Here is a 15,962-nt window from a genome sequence, read left to right as displayed (position 1 = left end):
TGGTTTAGCACAGGACAGGAACTGTTGGACTTGATGATCTTAAAGGGCTTTTCCAAACTTGTGATTCTGTAATTTAAAAACTCAGGCTGATGTGAATGCTAGTGCCCTGCTTCTGTCAAGAATTCTGTTAGAACTGTTGGGACCATCATTTGAAAATGCCCTTTTTGAGCTGTTGTAATTAGTACGTAGTCATTTTCTCTTCCTCAGTCAGATTTAATGTGACATCCCATTAGGGAAGCGTCTGTGAAAGTTTTCAGGGAGCACGTTGTCTTGCTCAACGTAATCATAACCATCTGTGGGGTGTTGTCAGTGTACATAAGCCACTCAGCTTAAGAAAACACTGGTGAGCAAATTGTAGGCTAATAAAATAAAGGTCAGCATGGCCAGTTTGTCTACAAAATAAGGGGGGTTCTAGGAATTTTGTGTTAAAATATAAGTTTAAAAAATACTAGTTTGGATTACAGTTAAAGTGTAAGATTGAAAATGGGTTTTCATTTTAAAAAATGCAAAAAAAAACATTATTCATGTAGGTTTTAGTTCATGTAACAGGTAAGGAGTTAAGGCAAGTGAATTGTGGTAGGGTAGAGGAAAGTATAAATGAATCCATAAGGAAAGCTGCAGAATTCTTTCACATCTTTTAAAAAATGGATTTAATGTTGAGACTTTTATCATGGTATTCAGTGAGATCACTTTAATAAACAAATATTCAATGCAGAAACTGTGTATTAAAATACAAATAGCCTTAATTATTGGTGCTCATTAGGAATTTGATTTTATGAAGTCCCATCAGATGTGTGGTAATGCAAACCCTGCTCTGTAGGTGATCAAAACTGCTACCAGGGAGCTGATGTGCTGTTTCTCTGTGGACTCCCAGCATTGGGCCCCTGTAAATAGTGTTATTGTGTGGTGAATTCACACCAAACTTGGTCTAGATCCCTTTATCCTGAGCGCTGGGAGGAAGCATGTCTGACCTGTTTTCATTGACACATAGCTTAGAAATCTCTATCTAATTTTGGGCTAGTAAAGTGGAGTTTTTTTCAGGTCATGAATCTTTTATGAACTCTTTAATGTGCTGTGTTTTATGAGATGATGTAAAGATGCTTTATCCTGTAACAAAAACGTGGTGTACAATTAAAGGTCGCGCTGCTAGAGCAGCCTAGGACTACAAACCAAGAAAATATATTGGGAAAGGAGCCTTTCCTGAGGTTTTATAAATTGCTTTTAGCATATTTTAAAATAAAATGCACATTATAAAATAATAATTTAATAAACAACTTGGTTTCATTGTAGGTAGAGCTGTTCCCTTTCTGGTGACAGTTTCCAAAGTATTGCTGGACCTGACTCTCCTGTCGAATGGGAGAAGAGAAAATTTCATATTTTTCAAGTAAATGACTAAACAGAGGGGGTAAATGAAAAATCTAAAACTTCTCACAGTGAAGGAAATTAGTCCTGGTCCTTCCAGAAGTCAGAGTTAACGCTGTTATTGTGCTCTGAATCTTCTGTTTCATTTGTTTCTCTGGGAAAAGTTCAAAGACTGATGGGTTTTGGGTGGGTTTGTTTTGTTTTGTTTTTTGTAAGCTGTCCATTCCTCAAAGATGTGAATATATGGCAAATGTACATGAATTTTGTTCGTAGCATTGCTTTGTATCTTATTTTTCCAACGGGGAGGCAGACAAGAGCTGCAAGGAACAACTATGGTTGAGAAACGGGAAATAAAGGCAAATTTCAAGCAGTATTTTCAATTTAAATTGGCACTAAGGATTTCAGGTCAGCTGCTTATTCTTCCTGAAGTGTCCAGCATTAAGAATTTTAACTGTCACATTGGAATAGGAGGGTTGTGTTTTTCATGATTCTGGTCTGCTGATCCATTTACTTGTGAGGACCCAGTAAACCAGCACGCGGTGGCTGGGAGAGACAACGCAAGTCCAGAGGAAGGAGGGGTGCGTATGAGGGCTCTTGTAGGGCCCAGATGCTCCTCCAGTGACCTCTCCCCCATGGTGTGAGTCCTCAGTTGTGCCTGATTTAGAGGACAAAGACAATCTCTGCATGGTCTTACACCATCGATTGTCCCCAATGAGCAAGTATTTGCTAAAATCACAGCGTATCCACAGCTTTCCAGCTGCAAACATGCTTTATATTGCAACTCTCATCTTGAGCCCAAGTCAATGGAGCCCCTTAATCAGAGGAGGGTGTTAATTCAGAGTTGGTAGGATCCATTGTTAGTCAACGTGTGCCTGGAAGGAGTGTTTGAAATTGCAATGTTGCAGATCAGGCAACAGGATAAGGGATATGGTTTAGCTTAGGATGGGAATGGTTGGACTTGATGATCTTCAAAGGTCTTTTCCAACCTTGTGATTCTGTGAGTTCTTGATTATTCAGATGAAAGCTTTGCCAAAGACTGTGGTAAAGTATCTGAATTATGGAGTGTTCCCATGCTTCAGCTAAATTAAAAAGATTGAATTACCTAAATAATACAACGAAGTCTTGACTTTATTTCGGACCATATCTTACAGCAAAGTGATAAGATCACAAGGCTGGTCCAGCATCTGATGGAACAGGGGCCTGGTAACCAAAGTTACCAATTTTCTAGTGCATTGCAACTGTGAAGTACAATAGGCTGTTGTAGAGATGATATCATCTTGTCTGAGGAGTGGGATTATCTCGATTGCCTGTGGTCAGGCAGCACACCCTTATGTTACTTAGAACAGGAAAGTGCCCGTTGGGGATCAGACCCTCAGTGTGCTGTCTGCAATGTGCTGGAGTACTCAAACCAGAATGTCAGCCCCTAAGGCTTGGTAGCTGGGTTAGTAGCAGGAAACAGTAGGTGTGGGGAAGAAAACATGTTGGGGAGACACAAAAAATACGTGGGAGCAAACCAAGTGTTGGGCAGCACAATGAACTGTGAGCAGCTGGCGGTGTCTCTGTAGGCATGGGGACATCGGTGACCACTAAGGAGGCATTTTTGGGGGGGTGGGGGGCTGGCAGGTGACTTTTCCTTGCCTAATAAGTCATTAGTTTGGTAGATGTTACTGTCTTTCAGTTCTGAAATCTCATCATGTTCCCATTCCCTCCGCTCCAACTTCCCATAAGGGTGTTAAGGTTCTGGGAGTCATGGTGGAGCTGTTGGGAAGAGAACCCCCAAAGCCTTTGGGGACACAATAGGTAGTGTTTTCTTTTTGGAGACTGTTTAACTGCATCCTTTTGGTAATACTCTCAGTGGTGGAAATAATGTGGTTTGCATTTTAATTCTTGCCTGCAGGTTTGGAAGTTGAGGTGACAGCTGCTGTTGCAGGCTTCTTGTGGGTTCAGGAAGGCATGTGGTGCTGGTCTGTAATTGTTTTGTGGGTTGGTGAGGTTTTGTTATTGTGTTTTAAGCAAAAAGCAAAATTTCTTCATTAAGGAGGAACTTCTTCCCTGGGAGGGTGATGGAGCACTTGGACACACTGCCCAGAGAGGCTGGGGAGTTTCAGTCTCTGGAAGGAGAAGAGGATGCGTGGATGTGTTCCTGTGTGATTTAGTCTGGGTGATCCTGCTCTGGCAGGGGGGTTGGACTAGATGATCTTTCAAGGTCCCTTCCAACTTCTAACTCTCTGTGCTTCTGAGAGGAGAATCCCACAGTAAAGCTGAGAACCTTTTTTAAATGAGGGCATAGGTATGTAGAAATCTCATTTTAATTGATGGTCATTACCCACTGAAATCAGGACTAACATCAGGTAGCTTGTGATCAGTATCATCAGTTGATCAGATTCATTTTGAAGTATAATAATCAAGTAGCTTTACCACTGTATTTTTAATTTAAATTATTTTTTAATTTAAAAAAAAAAAACAACCTGATTTTGTTGTTTCTCTCTTTGGGGTGTTTTATTTTACTGCATCATGTGTAACAATTGCAGGTTCCATGATGAAAACACTTTGTTTTTTTAACATTCGTAATAGTAAGTGGCACCTTCAGAGTTTCTTCCTTGCTCACCCTTTGGAGATTTTAATTAATCATTAGAGTTGGGGTTTGGCATAGACACAGCAGGGTTATAGGTGATAACTTCCAGTAAAGTAGATTTTTGTGGCCGACAAGCCTGTCAGCTGTGTATTCTTCATCAGTCTCCAGCAAATAAACTCCTCAGTATTCAGCTGGGGGAATATTAAAAAGAATGAGTGTGCTTTCCTCTATCTGCCCTGTGTTTGTAAAATACAAAATATTAAAGGAAGATGCATCTAACTTGCATGTAAATTAGAAAATTATCTTTGGATTTATAGAATGGGTATTGAAAAAAGAGTAATAAAATACACAAACTGTTTACATGATGTCTTCAGAAGGTGTTGGCAGTGTGCTGTGCTATGGGTTTGCTTTTTTGTGTCTGCTGCACAAGTGTTTAAAGCCCTTTTATGACTTAATTTTTCAGAGGCTTGCTCCTGTAGTCACATTATGGATATTTTCATAAAATATGCTGAGCTTATTTCTATTTATTCCCTTTAAATTTGGGAAAACAAGGTGGCATTGAAAAAGTCTTCCTATAACGTTGTGTAAAGCTATTGTGGTACAAAGTGTAGGTGGAATAGCCCAGACTTTTGCATCTCAAATAATTTAAACCCAAGTGTCTGGTTATCACTGAATTAAAGGAAAAAGTTTCCATTTTTCTGATTTGTGAGCACAGAGTAACGGTTTCATCTGTTACCAGTCAAGTCAAAGTCACCACACAGCTTTTCATCCAGGTATTATTTCCAAAGCATCATTTGAGACCTCTGTTCATCATGTGAATCCACTCTGGCTCAGGAGTTTCCAGTCTTTTAAATGAGATATTTGTGTCCAAGGACCAGCATGTGCTTTAATCTTGTCAATCAGCAGGTTTTGGGGGTTGGTTTTTGCCTTTTAAATGGTACTGCAGCAGCTTGTTGCAGTGTTGGAAGAATGACAGATGCTGAGATGTACTTTTTTTTGTCTTCAGTTGGTTGAGATTTGGCTCCATGGTGGTTTGGGTGCCTCATGCTGACAGCGCTGGGCTGTAATGCTCTGCCCTGGGGGCTCTGTGCAGGTCCTGAGAGTGGTCAGTGTCCCAGGGTGTCAGCTGGTTTCAAGCATCTGTTTGGGCAGTTTCCTTCAGCTGTCTGACTCATTGTGGATGTAAGGATGTGTCAGCATTATCACAGAGCGTTAGGAGTTGGAAGGGACCTCAGAGATCATCTAATCCAACCCCTCTGTCAGAGCAGGATCACCCAGACTAAATCCCCTAGGAACACATCCAGGGGGTTTGAATGTCTCCAGGGAAGGAGAGTCCCCAGCCTCTCTGGGCAGCCTGTCCCAGTGCTCTGTCACCCTCCCAGTGAAGAAGTTCCTCCTTATATTCACATGAAACTTCCTCTGCTCCAGCTGCACCCGCTGCCCCTTGTCCTGTTGCTGCCATCCCTGAGCAGTGCCTGGCTCTGTCCTCCTGACTCTCACCCTTCACATATTTATAGGCATTAATAAGGTCACCCCTCAGTCTCCTCCTCTCCAGGCTAAAGAGCCCCAGCTCCCTCAGCCTCTCCTCATGAGGAAGGTGTTCCACTCCCTCCATCACCTTGGTGGCCCTGCACTGGTCTCTTTCAAGGAGTTCTATGTCCTTTGCTATAGCATCTTCATGCTCAAACCATGATTTGGGCCTCAATCTTTGGCAGTTTAAAACCACAAACAGTAACACCGTGGTCCTGTCAATGAGTGAGAGAGTAGTGCTTACCTGTAGCTAACCTGAACTTCTCAGAGGCACCAGTGAAAACTTCAATCTTGAAACCTCATGTTCCTTAACTTTTTAACATAACATCAGAGGTGTTGTCAAATTTACAACAAGTAATTGCCAGGACAGTGATTCCATCTGGGAAATGAATGTGACCTGTTCCGTTGCGGTGTGGTACAGACGGCTCTTCCTGCCCCTGCAGATGCAGAGTCACCGGCGCCTGTGTGATGTGGAAATAAATAATTGGGGGTATTTATTGAGAGTCCTGAGAGTAAGCTGGACCCTTGTTTTCTAAATAGATTCCAGCTGGATGGAGAATAGAATAACCACATGTATGTGTAGAAATGAATTGCAAAGCCTGATGAATTTACTCGGGGTAGGATGCTGCCTTGTTTGTTTGTCTAGAATTCAAATTTTCCTTTTTTTTTTTAAAGCCTGTACAGGAGATAGAAAATGGTCTTTCTGTAGGGTTATACAATCTGAAGGAACAGACCCTTCATACAGCCCGTTTTTCCTGGTGGCTTTTTCCTCAGCCTAAGCAGAGGAATTCAGTTAGGAGAGGAAGGAATCCTTTTCACCATATCTTTGTGGGGCAAACCAGCATCAGTCTTGGGTTTGCCTCTCCTGGTGGTTGAGTAGCTTGCAGCCTTGTGCTTGAGCAGAAGACAGCTGGGTATTTTCAACTCATTTCATCCTTTTCGGGTTCTGTTAACAGATTACTGGAATGATAATTACTTCTCAGCAACCTTAGCTTTGGGTTCCTGTGGAGGTTTATATATAGTCTACGTGCTCCTGGGTGTTGGATATGTTTGTGTAGGTGTATTTTTTTCTGCCTGTGAGTCTAGAACTTCAAGGCTTCTAGAACCGCTTTGAATGAGAGAGGATGGGGAACTGGAGGCTTGACTTCCAAGACTTCTTAGAGTCTGTAGTAGCCTGGAAAATGTGCTAACTTCTGCTTCTTTGTTATTTTATTACCTAGAAGCTATTAGAACTAAATTCTAGCTTTTTCTGCTCAGTCATGGCTGCATGAATGTAGGGTTAGCAGAAAGTCCTGTTTTGAGGCATTCTCTGAGAAAATTAAAATGTGAGAGAATTTCATTATGTAATCACAGATGTGTTCTTGAAGTGCTGGTCCTGATTTGAGGTGAAGTCTAAAAGATGAGTCCAAACATCCTCATCTCCTTTGCACCAGTTCTATTCCAGGCAGTTCATGAGGTCTGTGTAAGCCAAAGGAATGAAGTGGGGAAGAGAATCCCCTCCTGCTGTCAGGAGGGAGCAGAGCGGTGCAGTGCCAGTGGATCAGTGGGAGCTGTTCACACAGCTGTTCTCCCTTCCCAAACCCAGCCAGCACACTTCTTACACTTTGGCCCCAGCTGCTCCCACAGTCCTGTCTCTGCAGTAAAAAGCCTGTTGAAAAACAGTTTGTGTAGTTTTCTGTGCCGAATGCAAACACAACGTGCATCCAATAAGGCAGCAGTTAGTTTGAGTGCTTGCATACATACCCAGCGTGCATCTGGTCTTCTCAAGCAGATCACACTTTTGCCAGCAAGGACGTGCTCCTCAAGTGAGCTGTTCGGGGAAGAAGCAAGTGCCACTCAAGTGCAGGTTGGTGTAACTGGCTTTGTTAGGTCCTCTGTGGAAGCACAGCAACAAAACCAAATTAGTGCTTGAATAGCAGCTCTTTAATCTCAGGTTTATACTTCTGGCTTTTAGATAAGTAGCAAAGTCTGTTTTCTGGTCTTAGCTTTCCATGAAGACTCTGGTGCCAGTGCTCCTGTAGCTGGTAGGGCTGTGGTCAGCTTCTCTCCTCTGGCTCATTCCTTAGGCAGGGGGTTCTGCCTGAACTCCACGAGAGGCAAGTCTCTGAGCAAGGACTGCTCCCACGGAAGCTCAGATGAGGTAAACTTCATGCATTTCTGCAGTTGGTTCTTTTCCACCCAGTTTTTGATCTCCTGTAGGTTTTCCAGCACCTCTGTGGTGAGGTGGGTGTGCTGAACCAGAGATGTGCTGTCGTCCTGAATTTTTCAGCTACTGTCAGCAGACTCTCTGTAGGATAGTCAAGGTGAGGTAGCAGAGGTGGCACTTCAGTCTCCTGTGGAAGTGAGAAGAAGAGGTAGACCAGAAGGTTGTAGTCTGGAGGAGTAGATTAATAACAGCTGGACTGCTGGAGAGTTAAAGATGACTAGAAGTAGTGTCTTTATCTGTTCTTCTGCCTGTCTGTGTTTCTGTGCTGTTCGTGCCAAGTTTTCAGTTAATACTTCTTACTACAGCTTACTGGAGTTTTGAGGGTTGTTTCCTCACATGTTTCATTATGTAATTAATGTGTAATTTATAGGTGGAGAATTGTTAACTACTGGGCTGAATTGATGCCTGTACCTGGTGAATCCACTGCCTGAGTTCTGCAAACCATGTTCTTGATTGTCCCTGTCATGGTTTAGAATTCATCTGGCATTTCTCTGGCTCTCTGAATGGGACCATGACTGTCTTTAATGCCCTTCTCTCTTCTCACTTACAAACTGTCTGAACTGCTGGCTTGAAACCACTTCTTTTTCCTCTTAGCACCAGTCCCATTCCACACTTAAAAGCTCACTCTCTGTTCTGCTCAGTTTCATTTGCCAACCTTATATTTAACAATAAATAAACCATATTATCCTGTATTATCTGTGTTTGACTTCCTCTCACACACACCAACTAGCAGTGACCTGAAACTGCTTTACAGAGGCAGCTGTGCTGTTTGGGTCATACTGGTAATTCCTGCATTCTCAACAAGTGCAGCTGATGCTTGAAATTACTTTACCTTCCCCAAGAACTTGAACTGTGATTTGTTTTTTTTCCTGAGTTAAACAAGAGACTTTCTCTTAATACAACTTGAAGGAGAACATGTTATTTTGCCCCAGTTAGTTGTGGGTTTGCGCCGTGGTTTTATTACCACCAGGAATATCCAGGGTTGATGCAGTGCAGTTGTGTTTCCTTGTTCTTTCCTGGACTTTTGATTTATTGCTGAAGTGTTAGAGAGGTGCAGATTTTTTGGGGTTGGTTTGTGGCTATTTAGATGATGATGATAATAATAATAATAATAGAATCAAATATTATATAATTGAAATATGTTGGGTAAGAGAGACTTAGGAGAATGCTGGGGAGAACTTGTCATCTCCAAATGCTTCACTTGAGTAGCAGTTTATAAAAGAGTTGTTTATTTTTTCCCCAAACCTTGCCTGGACTGGCAGCCTACTCATTTTGAGCTGTCTTGTACTTGTGTCCTAATTCCTCTTTCCATTTAAAACCATCCCCATCGGTGACTGGTTTCAAACTGTAGGGTTTTGAAAAGATTAGATGGTACCTATACGATATAGTTCAGGGCTTTAGTGCAATATAATTGGGGAAATACTAAACGACACTGACCTCATTTCCTTTAGAACAATGAAAATTAATAGTTTCACGTTTTATTAGGCTGATATTCCAGATGTAGTGTACATTTAATTAAGTGTAGTTTCCTTTTGGTTATGGTATGTGTATCTGCTTTTTGTCGCAAATTCTTTCTAGTTTTACAGTTTTCCACATGTTTTCTTTCACCATTTATGATTTTTTTTCAAAGCAGGGCTATAAGGATTTAAATCACTTTAGCATGCAGCAAAACAGTTCCCATTCAAACAATAAACGCCATTTTAAAAAGCCTTCAGATCTTCTGTCACTTCATAAATATAAATGTATAAAAACATTATGCAGTTGTAGTGCCCACCTGCTAATTAAATGCAGATTTCCTCAAACTTGTTTTAAAATCTGCTTATTTGTTTCAACTCTGTCTCTGTTCAGAATACATATGGCCCTTGTGAAACTAATTATGCTTATGGAGCAGCTGTTAAATTTAGTGCAACTAATTTTATCCAATATTTTACATTTTAATTGATTACCTGTGAAGAAATTAGCAAATTAACACTTATTGTGCAGTAACTGAATGGGCTTTTATGGAGACTTTCAATTTTTACAAGTGGACTAAGTGTTGATGGAATAAAGACGTTTCTTAGGTTTTTTAGATAGGGAAGTTATTGGTGAGCCTTGATTAGCTGGTGTGAGAATTTAGGGAGACCGAGTGATGCCAAGCATCTGCGGGTTCTCTAAGTTAGACATGAAAAGCAGATTGGAAAGTAATAGCTTTTCACAGAATTTTGGTAACATATGGGCTTATCTGGATCTAAGAACTCTTTGAAGATCTTTGAACTTGACTAAATGACTTAACCTTTGGCATGGTGGGTGGGTGTTTTCTGCCTGTTGGCTTGGGGGAAGGGGTGTGCATGCTGGCAGTCTACTCTCCAGCTTGATTTTTTTTTTTTTTGTCTTTTTCTTCCAGTAGTTGTATCATTTGAACAATTCAGGACTTGCTTTAATATAAATAAAGCAGTATTGGCTTTATTTTTCAACAGTGATAAAGTATAAAATATCTTGATCTGTGGACTTTTGGCCTTGTTTATCTGTGAATTCTTGGCACAGGTGACTTCTTGTAGCTCCATTTCATGAAGTTACACCTTTATTTCCTGGTCTGTACGTATCATGAGAGATTTTACTGGTGATTCATAGCAGTGTACAGGTGGATTTGTTGGTGCTATGAATGGAGATGGATTGTGGTGGGATGTACATGGAGTAGTAAGTTGAGCATCCTTTTCGCTTTATGAAAGTGTCTTCCATTGTCAAGAGCCTATTGCATGTTTTGTGTTTAATACAGCACTGTAGAGAAGTTGACCTAAAGTGTTCTTAAATACCTTAGAGTTTGAGGCTTTTAGGGAAAGCAGGCAGATAACTATTTAAAAAGTTAACGAGCTGTAGAGTGAAGTTCAGGGCTGTGTAGTACCAGCTCCCACCTGTGCCTGTGGCTCCAAGCGCGACCAAGCCAAGCCAGGAGTCGTGGCTTCTTCACTGTATAGCCCTGTTCTCACTGGGTTCATTGGAGCGTGTGGTTGGTGTTACAGAATTAGGCTGGATCCCTATTAACAGCCTGGTTTAATTAGCCTGGGGTGTCGGAGAGATGGGAGCCTCCCTCGGAGCTGGAGGAAATTAGGCAGGGTTTAGATACTGAGGTCGTGGAGCAGTTGTGGGAAATGGAAGTGGCAGCTTGTTTGGGGAGTACTTACCAAGGAATAAAATCCCAGGAAGAGTGGTAACATCTGCCTGTACAGAGGGAGCACATCCTGCTGTGTGTTCTGTGGGAAGCTCTGCTTTCCCTGCTCTGTATTTATATGTTTCCCTATCCTTTCTTTGCTCTCTGACTATGTGTTTTTGGCATCCCAGTGTCAGGTGCTGTGTACCTTTTGCTTCCTTCTTGCTATGAGTCCAATTGCTTTAGCTTCATATATTTAACTTTTCTTGACTTTACTGAATCAGTCTCATTTTTGTTCTCCTGCTTAAAACACTTAACTCTCCTCCTGCCTTAAGATGACATCTTAACCCTCTTTTTCAGAGGTGGAGTCTCTTTGTTGCTTATGCTTGTGGTCAGTCCCCTCCTTTAGCTTCTCAGTTTGGGGAGAAAGAAGACCTTAGTTTGTATTTTTTAAAGAATGCAGAGAAAGCCTCTTTGTAGGTAACACCCATTGCCTTTTTATTTTCCAAAGTGTTTTGGGGTTCCCCCTTGTCCCTGTGAGACTTGCACTGCAGGCTTCCTACACGTTTGGTGCCCATCCATTTTCATGGGCTGAAGAGATGGGGTTTCACAGGTTCTCAAAGTGATCAAGGTGTCAGCTTCTGCTTCAGTTGTTGCTAATCTCAGACTGACCAGATGTGTGAGGTGAGAAGGCACCCTGGAAAAGCCATCTAGTCCCACCCCTGCAGTGAGCAGGGACACCTTGAACTAGAGCAGTGCTGTGTCACTGCAGGTCAGTGGCAGGTCAGTGGGGCTGGCATTTACCTGGTGCTGTGTTGGGGTCCAGCATCCTTCCTGCATCCCTCAGCACTCTGCTCCCAGCTGCTCTGTCCTGCTCTGAGCAAATGAACCCTCTCTACATCTTACCTACAGGAAAACCAATGTGCTGGGGAGGTTGCAAGTTGAATTAAGCACAGTGGGATGTGCTCCATCTACTTTGCAGCTGTTTTTCCCTGCTGTTCCCTCTCCAGATCCCCTGAAGGAGAGCATGGCTCTCAACCTGTGTTAGGCTGGGTCTGCAGCCGCAGGGGCAGCCAGGCTCCACTCCTGAACTCCAGACCCTTCTCCCTGTGTGAACTTGTTATCCCACCACAGTGAAGTGGTCTCTGTGTGAAGCCAATTCTGGTTTGTCTGAGTCTGTGCTCTGGGCTGAGCCACAGCCCCATCAACGGCTTTGGTAATTGGAGGGTTGACTGAACTCACCGTGTCCTGCAGGGATGGCTTCTGGGGAGTAGAACTTCACATTTCTGTGAAGATCTTCACTGTAATAACCCGTTGATACTCCTGTGCCTGCCTCACTGAAGTGACCAGGGCAGGGAACACTATCTGCATCAGCTATTTCTTATACACAAAGGGTAAACTTATTATTGATCGCTCTAGGCTAATAGTGGGTGGAAAAGATTACAAACAATAGGGCAGTGACAGCTTCTGTAAAGAAAACATAAGTTTGTTAATGCTGTTGTCAGTCCACTATTAAAATTTGAAATTTTAATTTTGAAAAGCTGTCTTTCTGTGAATCATACCTGCTGTTTGCTCTGCTTGGCCATGTGGATGGACAGAAATCCAGGATCTGAGCATCTAGCTAACCTGAACTGAACTTGCTGTTGTTTGTAATTGGGAAAGGTAGCTGTAAAACCAAGCTCATGTTTGAGCCAAGAAAGTAAGCTCTCTAGCAGTAAATATTGTAGATTCCTCAGTTATTTTGGTTTGAAGGACTACCCCCTCAAAGCCAGGAGAGCCCTTGTGGCAAGCAAAGGGGATTTGTGTTGCTGTGGGGTAACTCCTGTTTGGTTGGTTTGGGGTTTTTTAACTGTTTCTGACTCTGCATCTTACCTGCAGAGGTCTCAGAAGTTGTGGTTACCTTTGAACAGTGAAATCTGTGGGGCAGAGGTCTGGAAATCCATGCCTGCCTCCTCACAGTGCTTGTAAAACCAGTGTCTCTGTGCTGGCCGAGAAGTAGATCTCCTATTCAGTTACAGGTCAGAACTTCCACTGAGGACTGAGGGAGGGAGGGATGGGTGGATGCTTTTCAATTTGTGATGACATAATAAAAATCCATTTTGAGACCAAAACTGTTCCATAGCTCACAATACACCACTTAAGTGGTAATTCGAGCTGTTGTATCAGTGCTAATAGCGTGCCCCACAATAGGAGATATTGTGTTGCGAGAGATGCCATCTGCTGAATGAAACACCGAGCTGGGGCTCTGACCTCTGGGGTAGGCTGAAAGGCTCCATGGCAAGAGGAGGTGTGTTAACCCACTGCCCAGACAGATTCCAGACTCAAGAACAACATTCTTCCCAAAAGTAATTTATAGCTTCACCTGGAGGTGGTGTTTTCCTTTGCTTGTTCTATTGTTGAGCTCTATGAAGCAGTTGTTGCCTTGTAGATGGAGTGATCTTTTCCCTGTGGCTTTGCTTTTAAAGCCTTTGGAGGTTTGTATTCCAGGAGGTGCTAAATAATTTTTTTATTTTTAAAAAATTCCATTCCCCCCCAACCCTCTTGGTGCTTAATGAAACTCTTCTCTGAGGTGCTGTCAGAATCCTTATGGAGATGTACAGACTCACAGAGCTGTAAGAGTTGGAAGGGACCTCCAGAGCTCATCAGGTCCAACCCCCTGCCAAAGCAGGGTCCCTAGGACAGGTCACACAGGTCAGCATCCAGACAGGGCTGGAATCTCTCCAGAGAAGGAGACTCCACACCCCCTGGGCAGCCTGTCCCAGGGCTCCCTCACCCTCACTGGGAAGAAGTTCTTCCCCAGATTGGTGTGGAACTCCCTGTGCTCCAACTTGAGGCCACCACCCCTTGTCCTGTCCCCACAGACACTGAGAAGAGGCTGCCTATGTCCCCCTGTGTCCCACCCTTCAGCTATTGATAACCATTGATCAGATCCCCTCTCAGCCTTTTTTTCTCAAGGCTGAAAACGTACATTACAGTAGAAACTAGTGCAGACTCAAACTGCTCTAAATACTCATTGTCTGTGGCTCACCCTATACCACAGGAAAGGTGTGTTGGTCCATGATACGTTCTGTATGAAGATTTAGAAAATAACCTAAAAGAAATTCAGTAAAAACGAAATGGTTTTGGGGCTCTACATAGAAACAATCCTATTGTAATGCTTCTTGGTCTTCTTTTCACTCAAGTATATCAGTAATAACACGGATCTTGTACAGAGGAGCAGGTAACGTGGTTGAGGACAGAGCGTCCTCTTGCCTGTAGGAGCTCGTAGCCAAAAACCAAGTACCTGTGCAAACCCTGGTGCCTGCACTGGGTTTCTGGCATCATTGGACCTGTTTTTGGGGTTCTGAAAGCGCATTTCAAATGGGAACTGGGTTTGGGGAAGCTGCGTGGAAACCAAAGGTGGGTTTGGACACATCATTCCTGGGGGTTTTTGGGGGTTTGTTGGAACATCATTATTAGCAGCGATGTGCTGAATGGGTAAATACAAGTGATTTATGGCAGCTTTGGTTATTTCCCAAGCTAAATGGATCAGAACTGAAGAATTTAAAGTTTAATGTTCGAGAAAAAATATCCTTCCTTTCCTTCTCCACTCACTCCAAAGATCACTCCAGATTACTTTGTTAATGGGTGAATATTAGGCAGTGTGGTTTAATTTATTTTGAGGTTTTTTTCCTTCTTTTTCACTTTTCTTTGGATAAATTGGCAGCTTTTTGTTTCCGAGTATGAAATCTCGTCGTGATTTGCAAATGTGTTTAACATAGTCAGATTAAATATGGTCACTGTGGGGGAAAAAAATGTCTTTTTTTTTTTTCTAAATTTGAATACTATGGATTTTGTGTAGATCACGATCAAGACCCCGCCAACGTTCTTGTAGTCGAAGTAGTGAAAGATCCAGTCATAGGAGAACCCATAGCGGGTCTCGGGAGAGAGAGCGGCGTAAAGGCAGAGAGAAAGAGAAAATAAGAGAGAAAGGCAAAGGAAAAGAGAAGGAGATTTGTGGCACGAAGCATGGGTAAGTGCAATGACAAACCCTCTGTCTGTGATGAACAAGGAACAACTTTGTGGTGTTTTACCTTCTTTTTTGTTATATATTTTATATAAAACGTAGTGCTTTGTGTAAACTAAGCAGAAATGATTTGAAATCTTTGAAGACTGTGATTCTTAGTGTTGTAAAATTCTGGAATGTGACATTTCCAACTAAATGATGGTTTAATTTACAATTCTTTTCCCCCCACACCTTGATTTTGCAAATATGTGACATAGTTTTCTTCAGTTGGTTAATATAAATGTCTTCCCGATGCACAGTAACCACAATTTAAGTTAAAAATAAGGAATATTGGAAAGTGTGAAGACTGCTTCCTATGAAAAGATGGGTTTTGGTGTTCACACCAATGTCAGAAATTCCTATTGGGCTGTGTTTGTGGGTTGAAGTATGGTTTCAGGAGAAGCACTAACTGTGGGTAAACGATGGACTGCCTCTCAAAACCTGCTGTCAACCTCGTTTCTGCTTGGAACCACGTGGGATGGTGATCCTGGTTTGTACAGATTTCAGAAGAGGCAATTTCTGTAATTACCTCTGCTTTATACACCTTCATCTCCTGCAGCCTGTACTGTGCTCCTTGTCTTTCCCCGTTGATGTGGTTGGTTTCAGAAAGGAAGACGCTAGTGTGTCACTTGATGAATTCTCTTTGTTGGGCTCCCACCAGAGCTCTGAAGGGGAATTTCTCAAGTAGCATCCTCCACCAGTGGTCGTGGAGGCATCTCACAATTTCCTCCCTAGTTCTATGACTCGATGATACTAGTTCTTTAGCCTCTGAGGTATCATCATCTACGTGGTTATAGCATCGATTATGTGCAGTACGTAACTTGGGCTGCTGGGAACGTTGGGAGTGGGGGCTTCTACTCATTTTAAGGGATGCTTTCCTTATTTTTCTCAGTGATGTGGAGTATTTGTCAGTGCTTGCTGCAGATGCTTTCAGCAATCAGTAGCATTCACAATCTTGGAGATCTTTGCAGGATGTCTGATAGCCTCCTTCTCTGGAGAGATTCCAGCCCCGTCTGGACACCGACCTGTGTGACCTGTCCTAGGGACCCTGCTTTGACAGGGGGTTGGACCTGATGAGCTCTGGAGGTCCCTCCCAACCCCTACAGCTCTGTGAGTC

The 15,962-nt window shown here is 42.7% G+C and overlaps 1 protein-coding gene across 2 annotated transcripts in view; it reads left to right on the top strand.

The window, feature by feature from the left end:
- RSRC1 (arginine and serine rich coiled-coil 1) overlaps nucleotides 1–15,962 on the top strand; it is a gene marked incomplete at its 3' end in the record, with an annotated part of 150,754 nt that overhangs the window by 22,790 nt on the left and 112,002 nt on the right. The window contains exon 4 of one of the 2 annotated variants that reach the window (XM_084267249.1): nucleotides 14,642–14,812. The exons of the other annotated variant lie outside the window; for it this stretch is intronic. Within the exon in view, the coding sequence (XP_084123375.1) occupies nucleotides 14,642–14,812 (171 nt within the window). The remainder of the gene's footprint in view (nucleotides 1–14,641; nucleotides 14,813–15,962) is intronic. 2 annotated transcript variants of the gene reach the window in all.

The sequence above is a fragment of the Gallinula chloropus genome (genome assembly GCF_964237585.1).
Source record: "Gallinula chloropus genome assembly, chromosome: 8".
In the NCBI taxonomy this organism is placed as follows: domain Eukaryota; kingdom Metazoa; phylum Chordata; class Aves; order Gruiformes; family Rallidae; genus Gallinula; species Gallinula chloropus.
Note: the sequence above shows the minus strand (reverse complement) of the source record. Positions and strands in the feature narration are given on the sequence as shown.